General features: G+C 44.7%; 1 protein-coding gene across 3 annotated transcripts; it reads right to left on the bottom strand.

Moving 5' to 3' along the window:
- Positions 1–445: 445 nt before the first annotated feature.
- On the bottom strand, positions 446–16,605 carry yaf2 (YY1 associated factor 2). Of its 3 annotated transcripts, none has more exons than XM_068586404.1 (4): positions 16,528–16,605; positions 14,904–15,029; positions 4,608–4,763; positions 446–4,204 (listed from the first exon to the last, which is right to left on the bottom strand). In XM_068586404.1, exons 1-4 carry the CDS (start codon positions 16,533–16,535, stop codon positions 3,952–3,954), a joined length of 543 nt encoding a protein of 180 aa, XP_068442505.1. In that variant the 5' UTR covers positions 16,536–16,605; the 3' UTR covers positions 446–3,951. The 3 variants fall into 3 exon arrangements, with proteins under 3 accessions (XP_068442505.1, XP_068442506.1, XP_068442504.1); XM_068586405.1 differs by lacking the exon at positions 16,528–16,605 and adding an exon at positions 16,120–16,266; XM_068586403.1 differs by lacking the exon at positions 16,528–16,605 and adding an exon at positions 15,469–15,623.
- Positions 16,606–16,655: the final 50 nt, after the last annotated feature.

The raw sequence follows: 16,655 nt of genomic DNA, 5'->3' as shown, positions 1-16,655 counted from the left end.
TTGCACCCTCTAGCGGTGATTTTAAAGACATGCAGTTCTTATACAGTTATAGCTTTAATTAGTTGTTTTTTTGATCTGATGGAATGAGTTAATATCTTGTCTAATGAGACAAGATAAAAGAGATTAAAAAGACTATAAATGTCACACACAAATTGCTTCGTATATCACTAAATGATAATATGTCCCAATGTAGGTATAGTAAACAATGTAGCAAAGCATAATGCTTCTCAGTTGTCATAATCAGATCAAATTGTCATTATTTTTGACGGAATATTTTGCCTGTCGATGTGCTCATTGTATTTTTGGTTATATTTTTGTCTCTATTCTATACATCTCACCCACCAGAAGCCTTGCACGATTTGACAAGTCTGTCCTTTCTAGAAGATTTCCTTTTTTTGAAAAAGACTGGTATTTCTGGTTTTCGACATTTAAAATCTATTTATGCAGTGCTGAAATATAACATTGTGTCTGTAACACGGTATAGTTTGAAGGCAAACCTACTCATATACTGTTAATGTGCCATTACACTTGTGTGTTCTTGATGACACTTTGGTGAGGAAAGGAACTATTTGCTATATCTTTAGCCCATCTCTTACACATTTAAAAAGCTTGGAAATACACCCTCATACAAATGACATGCCCGTGACCTTCATCGTCTACTTTTATAGATTCATTATCTTGATTACTTCCGAGGTTCTGTACCTCTGTGCAGCCAACTGGCCCCTAGAATCATTTTCAAGATTACATTTAGGCTTTTGTTTTGAAGGACACAACACTTTTCCGGGGTTGCCTATTCCCAGAGTTTTCACTTGACACTCTCTTCGTTGCAACAGAAGCAGGAGGTCGAGACCTTAAATGGGGGAAGGGTGGGAGCGACACACAGAGTTGAATGCCTCCCTCCTTCCCCTCCTCGGGCTGCAGCAACTTTCAATGGATTTCACCTCTGAAAAGACCCATTCATGGCTTTAAGTGACTAGTCGTCTTTATTGATGTGGCTCCACTAGACAACAGACCTGCACGTCAACTGCATTTTCATTCAGTCTGGGGAAATAAGGTTAGTGACTGATAAGTAGTGGTTGATTAATTCGAGTGTAAACCACACCTGATGCTCATGACCTTATGCTTACTACTGTCAGCCTGTATAATTAAGTCATGGAGGTTTTTTTGACTTAACTACTGCATGAAAAAACACCATTCTCAGTCACACTGTGGGCCTGATTGGTAAAATGTGAACCCAAATATATACTGTGTTGAGGAAAAGTAGCAGTGATCACGTCGTTCAGCAGATGGAGCTGAAACAACGAGTGCTCTGCTTAGAAGGAGGACACGATTAGCAAACCTGTGACAACAAACATAAGCATGCACCTGTATGAAAGTGACAATAAGTGAAATGATACTTATGTTTGCATTTTCTTATTCAGACATGTAATAAACAAGTTTACACATTTTTAAATCAACTGAGCAAAAGAAACAAAAAACAAAAAATAGTAACAAGTGACAACCAACATATTTTTAAGTCTTTCCATTTTTGCCACAACCAAATAACAAACGTCTGTCCGAACAGTTCTCACGAGCCCACGCGGCCAGTCCCAGCTAGCGTGGTGGACCAGTGAGACCTCTGATACATTGAACGATGCTAACAAACTAAGAGACATAGCCTGTCCCACAATATACCGAGACCATAATATTATCATGCCATGACAGTTCTCAGGATCTGTGCTAAAATGTAAAAGTAAAATTCTCGACAATAAACACTGCTATGATGGATAATACAACCACATCAAAACATTGTAGTACAATATTTTAGAAATATTCATTTGTATCTTGTGTAGTATTCTACAGGTTCCATAAGTTAGTGTGTAGTTAGGTGGATCCATAGTTCTGCTGAGGGTTTAGTATATTCTAAAGCTCCCCCACTTTGCTACGTCAAAGCGGGGGAATTTAAACAGTTTCTGAAGTCCATCACGCGGCAGACAATCAGCTTTTGCATGTCCAGAAGTCAAAGCTCCTTTGACGTTTTAAAAGCACCGTGCTGTGTCCAAACAGGGTCCACAGAGGCAGGGGGGGAACAGCATAGGCACCCTCTGGTTCTCCGCTGTGATGCCGAGCAGGTGCAGCCCTGTTTGTGCAGCAGAGATTAAAAGGAGAATACCGGTGTCACTTCCTACAGTCCCTCAACCCAATCCGTCCATATTCCAAACTTTGCTGTGATGAAACTGGCTTTTTAAAGCTTTTTAAAATAAAAAAAGTGCCAATAAGGTAAAAGCAGTAATATGATGATGCATGGAGAGCTGTTGTATCTGCGTAGATGAACAGTATCTTATTCTGTGGGAGGCGTGTGAGTGACAGTCAGCGCGGTGGAACATGGAGGACGTCAGTGATCGGTGACACATTCTGTCAGCATCCTGATTTACAATGTGACAGATGAAGTAGGGCCGCCATTTTAAGAGAAGATTGTAATTAAATAGTAAACTGCATTAAGTGTATTTGTTTGAATAGTTTCAACTCAAAGAAACAAAGCCCTGAGAGACAGATTTTAGCTGTCATGGCTCATGTCAGCAATACTTTGCCTACTTGCATACCTAGCAGACATATACCGGCATAAATATCATTTGGATTAGTGTTTCTGGTCTTCTGACCGACACAGACATTAACTCAGTATTGACCCAACTTTTAGCTCTTTAAAGAATTTCTTGACCAGAAATGCCAGTCTTGTGCTGTGATGTCATGCTGGATAGGAAGTGTAACAACAGCTTGTCAGAGCTGGTTAGCTGCATATATAGCTGCATATGCTCTTTATCTACACGCTCAGCTTTTCACATTGCTCAGTTTTGTATGTGAATTTATGTTCATACCAAAAATATCACTTAATGCAGGTTTGTGGTTTTTACACATACAAAATGAATGGCTGCTAGGATAGAAGAACAAAACCCTGATTGTACCTGAAACATGGCTGACTGTAAGCAAACCAAAAGGTGGAGGAGGGGGGTAGATTATTGGCACAAACTGAAAACAGACAAAAGCACCGGTATTATCCTTTAATATCATATACTATACCTTCCTGCACCATTTAAAAGAGGTTTTTTTTTTTTATCAAAACCTGCCAGATCCTCTTGACGTACATAACAAGCATTACCTGAACGAAATCAACCCGCTCCGAACATTACCCCAAAACACCACACGGTGCCAGAGTACAGCCGCTATGCTGTGTCAAAAAAAGAAGAAAAGTCACTCCACAGCAGAGGCAGTCCACGAGTGAAAGCTTGGAGTAATTGAGAGCAGGAGCAAAGGTCGCCTGTGAGGTTGGCGGTTCGGCGTCGGGACACCGAGAGTGCGTAATGGATGGTTGGGGTTCATATCGGGGAGGTAAAGGCGGAATAGGTCACTCTGGCGGCCACTGGAGGTTGACGTCAAGGTCGGGGGCTGCACATTTGGTTTGAACGAAAATATAGAAAAAGAAAGAAAAAAAGAGAAAAGCAGGTGCACCTGAAGGAATCCGCACAGCACCATAAAGCTTGTCCAAGCATTTATTCAGACATGTCTCAGGTCAGTTCTGAGGAAGTTCTTCGTCAGAATAAAATGGCAGTCTTCTAAATATTCTATGCGCGAGGTTTGGAAAGCGTTTGGGCTCCTTTTTCAAATGACACCAAAATGTCCAAGGGAAGATTCTTTGAACACGGAGCCAAAAAAGGTCTTTCATACTGCTTTCTAAACGCAGAATTCCAGCGCTGCGGACAATGTTTAAACCTATCAAACTCTCGAAATGTGATGTTTGGTCACGACCCCCTTTTGAAATTGTAATATCCGGAAGAAAAGAAAAAAAAAAGGAAGGGTTTTTTTTTGTAGTCATTAATGTGCAGCCCTGAAGTGGAGGCAGGACGCTCCGCCAGTGACCTGTGGGCCTGCAGATGAGATGTGGGTGGAGGCCGTGAGAGAACTGGAGGGGGTGAGTCAGTGGGACTCTCCGTTGACGGAGCTCCCCTCCCCTCTGGGCGAGGAGGAGCGGGAGAGCGCCTTCTCAGTGTTCTCTGAGCTGGAGCCGTTCTGGCTGTGGAGGTCGGCCGTGGACGCGGTGCTGGACGACGTCGCCGGGGCGGCCGAGGGCTTGGCCTTCTCCTTAAAGTCCGTTATGATGACTGTCAGGTCCCCAACCGTCACCTCCAGGTGCTGGGCGCTGCTCCGGTCGATGTTTTTTAACCTCGGCCTGGTGAGAGAGCGGAGACGGTGAGAAACGGTATTAGAAGCTCAAACATTATCTTCAGGATGTGTATTTGAAATCCTGCTTGAGGTTTTGTTCTAATCGGCCCGTGCAAAATACTACCACTGATCTACCCGTGAGTGAAAGCGCCTTCATCTTTTTGCTACGATGTCACTGCAAACTCCAAAGAACACCTTCTAGACACTGCTTTGAAATTCATTTCGGGTGTTTCCCTTCCTCCTAACCTCGCTCTTTTGAAGTGCCTCATGAAATATGACAAGCTCACTTCATGAGGCAACACAAACACCATCTATAGTTCCTCGTGTGTATTCATGCGTCCCGGTTATATATCGGTTTCCTGTTGATCCCCCCCCCCCCCCCCCACCCGACCCCGTGTCAGTTTGTTTACCTCATCTTCTTGTGACTGTTCTTCTTGAGTGCCGGCTCTCTGTCGCTCTTCTCCCTCTCGACTCTCTCCTTCTTTTCTTTTTTGGGCTGCAAGGGCAACACAAACTGCTGCGTTACCTGCTGCTGCGAGACGAGCTGGGAGACGGGACGAGGCTTCCTGATCCGGGGAGAGGAAGTGGGGAGGCAGGGGGGGTCAGGGATAAAGAGGGAGAGACAGAGTGTGGCAGATTAATGAGAGGGAAAATCACAGTGAGCACATGACTTCATGCTAGCGTACCACCATAATCAAGAGCCAATAATCACTGCCAGTGCTGGTTAGGGTGGCGCATGTTGAAGTGTTCTTAACGCTGGCAGCGGGCGGCACCACACACACACACACACACCGAGTGCATTCAGAATGAAACCTAGGATTCAGCCATCTGTGAGATATGTGGTATACCTGCACCGGCTTGTTCTCGGGCTCAGAGGGTAAACATTGACAAGCTGAGATCCGCTTTCGCGAACACACAGATGTGATTCACTCAGAAATCTGCAGAATTCTGTGAGATTTCAGAGTGGCTTCATGCTGTTTGTGAAGGAGAGAAGTGACATTAGCTCTGACATTTATTATTAAAAGATCACACCCTAAAATGTCTTCCTCTATCTTCCCAAATGTGGAATGTCCAATTGACACTGGAGACTTTGTCTGTTATTACTCCAGGCGAGGGTGTGAACTGCCATAAAGCGGTTGCAACCGCAGCGTCACGTGCTTGATCCTTCACCGCTCCCCCATCCGTGATCGTTGTCAGTTGTGTTTTGTCAGATATTACGATTTTGATTCATAGATCACACACACAACCTGGCTTAATGTGTTTACTGCCCTGCATGGAAAGGTTCCAGCTCTGTTATTGATGACAGAGAACCAGCATTTGCTGACGGCAATGCCTGCCTGATAAGTGAGGATGATGCACCTATATACACACACAAGCTGCAAAGAATGTTTAAAGGTGACTCCAATATCTAATAAAATGTGGAACACTAGTGGTTAACGAAATGTTCCTCCTTGCAGTCACATTTCCATCCTCCGTGAGTGCCTGCTGTCTCAAAAATGATACATTATGCAATTGCTTTGGCAACAGTTTGCATGCATGAAAGCTGCGATCGTATTTCTGTGCAAGAGTGTGTGAGTGTGTGTGTGTTTTGGGGCTGGCAAGAGCCCAAGCCGACAGGCGAGTGTGTTGAAAAGGCCATCTGTTGAGAGATCCTCCACATCTAGTGGCTGATTTTGCATGTGCAGACACAAAAACACACAGTTATATGTATGAATGCACCTATGTGCATCACAGCATGCACACACACACACACGCGCACACACACACACACACACACACACACACACACACACACACACACACACACACACACACACACACACACACACACACACACACACACACAAGCGGTAGATACAAAAAATATAATGGGTGCACATGAGAACACATGCATGCCTTGTAACACACACACACACACACACACACACACACACACACACGCACGCGCACACGCACAGAGTGAGCAGCTGAAGCATGAGAGCATGATGAGAACAGCAGAAGAGCACAGTGTGTTTCCTGAGCCCTGTTGAGCACTCCTGTTTGTAATTCGAGTGAAAAAATTAACACTGGAAACAAATTCATCAGCCAGTTTCTGTGAAATGTAAGCTTTAATCTACCGCTCATGAAATATTTCTCGGAGGGAGTGAGCTCGGTATCGTATCGATTAAGTATCTGCGGGTAACACAGTACAGTGGCTTCACCTGAGTGTACTAACCTGTGGGTGAACCCTCCCAAAAGTACTGCAATTACAAAACATTGAGCCCCCAGGTGCTTCAGTAAAAAAAAAAAATGTCTTTTTGCACATGCCTAATGCAAATACAGTAGAAAGGTGAAACACAGTGCAGCGTGTACAAATGCACTGGACTCGACGAAATCCATCTACGAAATGAGTTGGAGCACCTGGCCAAGTGTGCTTGTGCAATGCGTTGCCAAAAGAGCCTTGGCGGCCTATTTAGCTTAATTTAGAGGCTTCTACTGCATTTCCTGAGGGGAAATACATAACCAGGGCTGCTGGTCTGCTGTCTTCTTCTAAGGGCAAAGCTGTTGTTTAACCATTCTGAGATGACCTAAATTGGGGCCCAGCTTCAAAGAGCTTCTCCAAGAGTCAGTTTTTTTTTTCTTTCTTTCTTTTCCGGAGTTATCACTGCCTTCACAGAACACGCAGTGATGCTAGCGAGGCTGGAGCGAAATGCAAATGGGTCTCTTGGCCTACATAACCGTCTGATAGGGAGGAGATGTCGAGATCCTCTAATATGTCTGTCTTGTCAGCGCGCGGTGCTGCAGAACTGCTGACACTTTTTAAATAAAAGCAGAGACCTCTCAAAAGTCCTCTGTTCCCAGCGCAAGACATTCGCGGCACTCCCCTTTGGCATCCTTGTAACCAATGCGATGAAGAAATGTCGGCTCGTTGATGCTCGCACACAAAACAGCAACTGTCACAACAGGCCGCACCATCCTGCCCTGAGGGCCGAAGCAAATAAAATATGAAAAAAACAAAAAGACGACCGGCTGCCTGGTTTCATAACCTGCTTTGATTTAGGATTTCTGTTCAGGTTGTCGTCGTGCGCCGATATGCTTCCTGTGATTTACTGTATGTGCTGAACAGATGAACTACTACTGTCTCCGTCTCTCATTAATGCAGCAAATGAGCTGCTGTATGTTTTTGCTTGATGTGCCATCAAGAACAGTAAAAAAGAAAGAAGCCACCTGAGGCTAATTATGCTCTTTTCTATTTAAAACTGAAAGACTGGCTGTGCCTGAGAGCGATGGGGGCCAAGTATAAACATATTTTGTTCACCCTATCTTCTTCATGTATAACAATGAAGTAGATTCTCACTAATCGAGCCAGCTCAATAACCTGGAGGTGAAAGAGGAGACGAGCTAATATCGCTCTGCGAGGCAAAGCAGCAGGCCTAAACAGAACTGCCTCTGTTAACCCAATCAAATGGTTATTATCTTAGCACTTAGGCCTTCGCTACCGGCCTCCATCTGGAAACTGTGTGTGTGTTTGTGTGTGCGTGTGTGTTTTTGTGTCTATTGATTCCAACAGGAATTTCTGTGCCTAATGTAACGGCCTATTCTTTCTGACATTAATACTGCGTGTTGGAACTGTTGTTCCAATCGATATTTGCTCCACTCGAGCCGTCTATTCCACGGCAGCTAATGGAGTCCCACACAAATTAGGACGTTACGAGGGGGGCTTAAACACAGCGAATTCCATTTCCTTGAAAGGGAAATGGAATTTGCTGCTGTTTCAATTTCTTCTCTTTTAATGTATTCAAGAAAACATATAGTGGAACTATACATGTGTGTCGGTCCGTAGCTTCTGTTCAAGTTTCATTACTTTGACGAAGATCCTTCTTAAGTTTTCAAAATCTAAGTGCAAAACACTCTTACTTTAGATTAAACGAGACAAATCATAATTAAGAAGGGTTTTTGTTTTTAACAGCGAGCTGAAGACAAACTCATCCTGTGCTGCAGACTGGAGGAGCTGGAAAGTACAAATGCTGCCTCTGATCCCACACACATCTCTCTGACAGGGAAACTCTGGCTGACCCCTTTGCAAATATGTCATAGAAACACACACAGTCTATCGCTATCTCTCCCTCTCTCCCTCCTTCTGATGCACCCACTGACCTCACACTCCTCCACCAACAACAAGAACCAAAGAAGGGGAAGAACCGAGGCGGAGAGAGAAAACGTCTCCTCTGGTCCTGATTTGGTCACATAACAAATTCAGTGTGTGTTTGTGTGTGTGTGAATAAACCGATCCATCCTGAATTATGACTCAGGATGGTTCGACCGTCAAGTTACTGCCACAGCGGACAAACAGGTCATCAACACCACAGCTCACAGAGACTGAGCAGTTAACACTGATGCTGTGGTTGCCTGAGTGTGAGCCAGCATCCGTTTATAGAGACGAGGCTAAATAAATAACCTTTGTGAAAAGACGACAGATACAGAGTCTAGTAGTGGACTCATGCTAACACACCAACTTTAAGTTAATAAAAACACATCCTGTTTTTGATTATTGAGCTAAAGAACATACACCTTTCAGTTTATCTATTTAAAAATACCCACATTTAGAGTTTTCATGTGGAAAGCAACGATTGGTTGTGCTGCCTTTTTCTTTTGGTGGAAAAATAATTCCACTTTAAAATCGGACCTGCGTCATCCTTTTCCAAATATACCTACAAGTGTACTCGCAATTATCTGGTTGAGACATGCTTCCTACCGACGCACGCAGAAGAAATGTCAAACCACATGAGTCTGACTGTGTTTTCTAGGAGACGAACCCAAATGAAATGGAACACAAACCTGACGGGGCCCCTCTGGCCATTATTCCAGTCATTTACTCCTAATTAAAATGTTGAACCGGTACCGCGTTGCATCCAAACGGCGGCGGTGCAGAATTCTGCTGATGTTTGGACTGCTCGCTAACATTTGTCGAGGACATTGTGTGACGAGCAAACAGCCCGCAGGACAGCTGATGGACTGCAAATAAGCGGCTGTCGTGCGCCGCTATAAACACATCTCATTGTTCTGTGATGATCGTAAGATCGTTGTGGAATTGCGTATTTTATGCCCTGTTGAACACTCTCAATCTAGGCGGAGGTGTGTGTGTGTGTGCGTCAGGTTTTCTATCAGCAGGTCATAGGCGGCTCCTGGGAGCCCCTCCAACCCGATGATTAATGTCTCTCCCTGCCTGTACATGCTACAGCCATGCGTGTCTTTGTGCGTGTCTGCCTGTGTGTGTGTGTGTGTGTGTGTGCACGCCTCTATGAGTGTGTGGGTGTGTGTGTGTGGAAGAGAGAGACAGATGGCTCGCCCTGTCCTGTGGTTTATGACACCTTCTACAGCCCGCTTGCCACACTATACCACATTCTCTTCGCTCACGCCGCCGCCGCCGCCGCCTCCCCCCTCCCGCCCCCTTGCCCTGCACAAACACACACATGCGCACACACACGCGGCTGCATACACAGAGCAGTATGTCATGCATCAGTGTCACCGCAGTAATTACAGGCTTATCACGTCGCCATAATCTTGAGCCACAGTGACGTGATAACAGCCAGCTTCATTGTCCCCGGTGTACACTCACAGTGTTTGTATGCCATGTGAGTGCTAAAACCAGGAGCCCTCATGACTGAGCCGGCTGTGTGACTTAGAAGAAGTTGTAATCATTTCAATTCGGCAATCTAAACACCGATTGGCGATGTGCAGTTGTTCTATCAATCATTTTACTCGCAGGTGCGTCTTAAAAGACCCGGTTATGTTGTATGAATCCCTGTGCTCTCCTGCGGGATGTGTGGGACTCAACATTTAGCACCAGAGGTGTTGCAGCACAAAACAATACAGACGCAGCAACTAGCTCTTTGCTAACGTTGCACTTAATCAGATTGGAGAAATGAGCATTAGCGTGGGTTTTGATTGTGTCTGCTAAATGAGCTTTCTCCCACACATGTTTACAGCTAAACAACTAGATTACTTTCCGTTTTTTAAATCATTTTGATTCTTGATCTTGTGAACCGCGTGGAGGTGGGAAGCTAGGAAGCTAATGCGCATTACGGAGATGTAAGAAATCGGTAATTCATTTTTATTGCCAGAATGAAACTGCATTCTTATACGTGTGTGTGTAGGCAGTGAGTGGAACAATGTGGAAGTACAGCTAATTCACACATTATTCTATGCATTTCAAAACAGACAGATTATTTTAATCTATGTATATCACGTATATTCGTATTCAATGGCAGCTGCACACATTTGTTTTTACCAAAGCAGCTACTTTTAGAGGATAGACGGATAGAAACGAGAGATAATTAATCCTTTTCTCAAAAGAAGTGTTGTATTGCATTCTGATCCCAAATTTAGAACCCCCCAAATCCACTTTGAAGATAAACTTAGTCTATGCAACTCGGGTCACGGTTTCACATAATCAGATGGCTGCGGCAGCTGATCCGTATCTCAGATGTATAATGGATATCTGCAACAACTGATTACTGACTCGATTACAAAAGTTGAACCAAAAGTTTTTCGAAATGGCAACAATCACATTTTTTTTTCACTGTATAACTTTATGATTTTGGTGATAGCATTTTATTCCTTTTATCTTGTTTATATGTGATTAATTGCAGTCTTCTTTTTGGTGTCATGCCTAAAATGTTGCTGGCGACAAGTTCCAGAAAATTAAGATGTTTAACTTCTCTTAGTTTTATGTGCTTGTAAACTCAATCTCTCTGGGGGTTTGTAGGCTAGTGATTTGATTAAATGGTAGCACATAATTGTCGGATTAATTAAAAAAAAATAACAATAACTGTTGGTTACTTTTAGGTATTGGTTTAATACCTTTAACACATATATGTCCTGCCTCAGTTCTATGTTGTTATGAGTTTTTTTTTATTTATTTAAATGATAAATCCAATCAATAAAAAGGCTGGAATCCTCCACCAGATGCTTTGAACTACGTTATATTGAAAGCAACGTCTATTTAAAGGCTAGATTAACAACATTTAAGCCACTCGATCAATTGCAGCCTCATTTCTTGTGTGTGTACGTGCACTGAACATGAACTGTGAGGGCTAGCTTGGGCAGAGGATGATAAAACAACATCGAAAACAGCCAGATGCTGACAGGTTGCAAGCCAGCCAGAATGGCTTGTGCTTGCTTAGGTGGAGCTGACAGAACACGCACATCAGTCAATCTGTCATCGAGAGACGCCTTAGGTTAAGTTCAACTCATGGAGAGAAAGAGGAGGAGGGGGAGAGAGAGAGAGAGAGAGAGAGAGAGAGAGAGAGAGAGAGAGAGAGAGAGAGCGAGAGAGAGAGAGAGAGAGAGAGAGAGAGAGATGCAGATAGAGAACAAACAGGAATAGCTGAGAGAAATGTGAACACAAACAAGAGACCTCGAGGCAGAGAGTGTGAGAGAGAGAGAGAGAGAGAGAGAGAGAGACAGAGAGCTAATCAGAACATGATCAAGCTCACTGTCCTGACCTGCAGAAATATAACGCCGCTCTACAGGCTCCTGAAACGCGGAGCATGCACACACAGTGTTTCCCTGGCGGGCCTGACTTGTCAGAGCTCAGCGAACAGCAGATGCAGGTGGTGGAGGCGAGACACGGGAGAAGGTCACACGCACGCCACTCCATTACACTCAGCTGTTAAACCCAAGCCTAAACACCGTCCTCGGCCGAGCGCCACCGTCTGTCAGCGCCACTTCACAGGACATCTTCAGCGTATTCAAGCTACAGCATACGCCTCGCCTTCCATCTATAAACATTGTTGGTGTTTTTTTTAAAGATGACACTCCAAACCAGGACACGTCATCGTGGGCGCACCGAGAGGCCTTCCTTTCTCTTCTTCCAGGAAGCTCCTCCGAGGGGTATTTCAGCTGATATAGGAATCAAACCTGTGACCTTGCACTTAGCAAACAGCCCCCTTTAAAGCACTATGCCACACCGTTCTGTGACTTTCATCTGTCATGCTGCAGCTTTTCAAAGGCTGGGACTGAGCCCAAAGAGTCGCAGCAGGAAGATGAAACGTCCATCAACTTTCTCTCGGCAAAGTTTTAAAGGTAATGAGGCTGCATGATATGTCCTGATCAAAAAGCTCCTCTAAAGACGGCTTTAATTAGATACCGTGAGTTAGCAGCAACAACACATTATGCCGTAATTATCTGCACAAATGCATCACGCTTGCAGCCAGTGCACATTCGCTTTTCGCAAACTGTAGGTGCAGAGAGAATATTTAAACAAGTCCATCTTGTGTTACCTCAAATTTGACTCCCTAGCTGCACAAGTTTCCGAGCCGCTGACAGAATTAGCGGAACGTCAGCCGGTTCCCTCTTTTGTCTTTCTCTCTCTCTCTTCCATTTCGCTGCACCTCCTCCGATAAGCCAGTCCAATTCTGCTGATGTATCCCTGTCTTCAGTCAAACTCGCAGCCTCAACGACGTGCTTTCAATCACCCGCCAGCTTCGGGTCCCTGCAGTAGATCATCTCTCCACATCAGAGAGATCTGTGCGGCGAGATCTGCTAAACCCCACCTTCATAAAACATTCATCTCTCGGCGGCTATCTACATGCAAACTAAAATATTTCTCTACCTTTCCGACTGAAATGTTACTTCCATCCATCATCTCTAGTACTGGCAGATCCTGTCAGGGAAAAGTGTGTTTTCACCCCGTGACTGGTGCTGTGTGGATTTAGGCCACTTCCACAGAGCCCAGACTGTGACCTTCAGGCTACGGGACACCTCTCCTAACCAGTGGACACTCATCGCCAGCGTTGAGCATTAATTCATTACTCTGCAGTAATAGCTCAGTCATGCTTGTTTGGTAAGCAGCGCGGGGATTTGGCATGTCCTACATTTATATTCTGCATGTCGTACGCCCTTTACCACCTTTGGCTCGTTCACTGAGAACTCCACTTGTCTGTTGTGTTTCAGTCGTTAACAGCTGCAACCACCTGTGTGGCCATTTTGCTGCAGTATTAGCCTGCGTGTGGCGGCTTGTGTACATGGCCTTCTGGAGGAAAAGAGAAGAGCATAACAAACACTAACTACTACAACATTTTTGCAGCAATGCAATTAGGAAGATAGTGGGGGTTTTAACATTAAATAAGACCGTCTCGTGGACGTTTCCGAAATTTGTCGGGGGTTTAGCAAGGAACTCTGGGTCCTGGCCAACTTCCCCAAAAAATTCCCAGATGGGGAAGACAAAGAATGTCACTGCTTTTGGTGACGTGAGGATTCAGACAGGTTCTTGGCAAAGCTGTGGGCCGCTTGCTTTTACGGAGGCGCACACAAACACACACACACACACACACACACACACACACAGTCCCTGGAGTGTCCTCTCAACAATCAACGCTCAACTGCAATAAGCTGAACCCTATGACAACAGCATGTCTGCTGCTCAATCGCTTTGTTTGTGTGAGCAGAAACAGTGCACTTGAGTGCGTGATTATACTTGCACGCCTCAAGAACGTGCGCGTGTGTGTTTATGTGTGTGTGTGTGTGTGTGATGGTGTACGAATATGCACGCAGTCATGTGTAAAATTTGCATGTTGAGTGCATCTGTACGCAAGGGTGTGTGTGTGTGTGTCTCTGATGACAGCGGGCTGATTAAGCTGTTGCATAGTAATGAGCTATGGTTGTCTGTCTGGCAGCTGCTCTGACAACCTCTTTTCACAACTAGCCCTCCTCCCACACTCATACACTCAAGTGCACACACAGGCAAATAAGTGCATGCACCGACACAAAAACCACCACGATTATGAAAAGGCATCAAAGCCGGCGACTGCGCTGACGTGTTATTGTTGTAGTTAAATCATTGGGCAAGTTGTACTAATGCATGAGAGAATACATTAAAGAGGAAGATCATGTTACAACACACACACACACACACACATGCAAACACACGCACAGACTGTTTCCCATGGCCAGAGCTAACGGCTACACTTCCTCTCCTTCACCCTTTGTTGTGTTTTCATCCTGATAATGACTGCCACTCAGGAATAACAGTCATTTCCTGCCTCAAATCACCGACGTCAGGACAAAGTATCCACCAGTGTGCGTGTTCCTACATGCTGTGTATGTCTGTTAGAGCACCTAAGTGTGTGAGTTCATGTGCATGCGTATTGTAAGCACCCCACCACCACCACCACCCTCACCCACCACCGTCGTCTGTTACAAATATCTCCGGGGCAACAAGATGGATGTGTGTGTGTGTGAGTGTGTGTGTGTGTGCTTAAAGAGCGAGCCATCCCTCTCCCTCATTTTACGGAGGTCAGCGTGAACATGAACAAGAACATGGAGACTAATGCACTGCTCAGATGAAACAATTTGGAAAGAGAATTAACATGTTGAGCTTGATCAAAGTAACATATTTTTCTTTGCACAAAAATCATACGACGTACATGCAGGATGCACTTCAAGACGAGAACTAGGGCACACCGTGTTTGTTTATGGTAACTGTCTGTGTTATACATAGGATAGTAACAGAAGGAAGGTTTAAACATCTGAAAAAAATACAGTTATTTTAATCCATTGTCTCATGGTACAAATGCACAAATTGCTTAGAGGGAGGGGGGGGGGGATTAAACTGTTCCTCATTTTGTTCTAGGGGGCGGGGGGCTGCTGAGTCCCCCGAGGAACCCCCTTGGGGATCCACTATTGCAGAAAAGACCAAAGGTGGTGTATATCCATCGCCTTACCTTGTTGACGTCCCCTTCCTGACATCACACATCATGCACTTAAAAGCCTCTGCCGTGTTCTTGTACGTGCACACGCTGCAGTCCCAAAACCCCTCGTCGGAGGAGGGCTTCGGTTGACGCTTCGGCCTTTAAAACAATAAATGTACAAACAAAAAGGTAAAAACAGAAAATTAAAAAAAAAAAACGTAAAGAGGTGGTGGGAGAGAAGAGGAAGGGGGGCGAGAGGAGACAACAGTGAGTTCAGCTCGCATCCACGAAGGCTATCGATAGCAAACATCTGGGTAAGCCTATAGGATTTAGGAAATCATCTGCAAGCGCGCTGTGATCCGACACTGTAATTGGCGATGAGGTTTTAACACCCGCGCGCACACACACACACACCCGCACGCGAACACAGACACATGCAGTGAGAGAGAGAGCGAGAGAGCGAAGGGAGAGCGAGAAAGAGAGAGAGGGAGAGAGAGAGAGAGAGACCGTGGAGAAAACCCATTTTTTTCCGTGCGCTTGTCGATGTCCGCTCCCCTTCCTAGCTTGAATATCTAGGAGGCAATGACTCGGTTGTTACCTTGTGGGACTCCTCTTGTCGCCCATGCCAGACCAGAGTTTATCTGGAGGTGGTGTGACGAGCAGAAGTCCGGTTATTTTCAATAATTTTAGCAAAGAAGCGATGCGCCTGTGCCGCTCGGCTTCCAGCTGTCGTGGAAACTCCGCTTGGGAAAGGGTCACGTGACTCGCTTTGGCCAATCAGAGGCTGGGTTACTTCCGCGGCTGACATTCCTCTTGATGAATATATGCCGCCTTCTGGTACCCGTCGTAAGCTCGTACTTCTGCACACTAAGGGTGTTGAATATTAATTATATTACACGAATTGGTTATTTTTTGACAAACGTGACCCGTTAACAAGCGTGTCTTACGTTGACTAGCCGTACGTACCCATGTTTAAACACCGTCAATCGGGAAAAAGGCTGAAAAACGCGCTATTATACTCGGCTTGATTTTAAAGCCCTTGCCACAAGCGTGATTCAATGCGGATACAAATAATGGTTCATGCAAAAAAAAATCAAATACAAAAAGAAAGCACGGAAAAATAAAGTTAAAATACTAGTATAATTAACGTACTGCACTCATAACATCCTCTAGTAACTTGTTACATTTAAGATTGTACGTGCATTGAATGCATACTGTGACGACTAGTGTTCGCATCTAAGATACTTACATTTATTTGCAGCTATTACCTCGGTTTCATAGACTGTAAATCAATTATCCATGTAATGGTAGCAATAGCTAGTTAATTTCCGAAAGCACGTAAATGCAACAAAAGCCTTAGAAGATAATGTTGCGTCTTCAGCAATGTGTTAACCGCTCTTATCGGCTCACTCTACTGGGAATCGTCTCATAGTCCTGCATCTTTGGATTTGACTCGCAGACTGCAGAATTGCCGCAGCAGTTTAGATAACAAGCGAGCACATTAAACATCGGGGAATCCCTTGCTTTATGTGCGTGCTGACGCAATAGACCACATTAAAAAACACATTTTCAAGCAAAACACTACCGAGTCTCTCATCTATGTTGCTGCTTTGTATTATTTTTGTATAAATGTCAGGCTAAGATTAGCCGCTCAAACCTTTTCATATCAAATGGATCTTCATTTTGTTCCGACGACAAGACTTCAATGATGCATTATGGGGATGCAATATTTAGGATCTACCCTCACTGTCTGCGAGACATTCAGAATTGGTCACCCCAGTGTTG

The sequence above is a fragment of the Clinocottus analis genome, unplaced genomic scaffold (assembly GCF_023055335.1).
Source record: "Clinocottus analis isolate CAN_PGR_092001 unplaced genomic scaffold, fCliAna1.0.p SCAF_20, whole genome shotgun sequence".
Classification (NCBI taxonomy): domain Eukaryota; kingdom Metazoa; phylum Chordata; class Actinopteri; order Perciformes; family Cottidae; genus Clinocottus; species Clinocottus analis.
This window is presented reverse-complemented; position numbering and strand designations above follow the sequence as displayed.

Bases quoted from the DNA above. Each gene is read 5' to 3' on its own strand.
- yaf2 (XM_068586403.1), bottom strand. From the start codon at position 15,494: ATGGGCGACAAGAGGAGTCCCACAAG. The intron at 4,764-14,903 runs GTAAGGCGATGG...TCCCCGGATCAG, and splicing joins AGGAAGGGGACGTCAACAAG to GAAGCCTCGTCCCGTCTCCC. The intron at 4,205-4,607 runs GTAAACAAACTG...CTCTCTCACCAG, and splicing joins AACAGTCACAAGAAGATGAG to GCCGAGGTTAAAAAACATCG.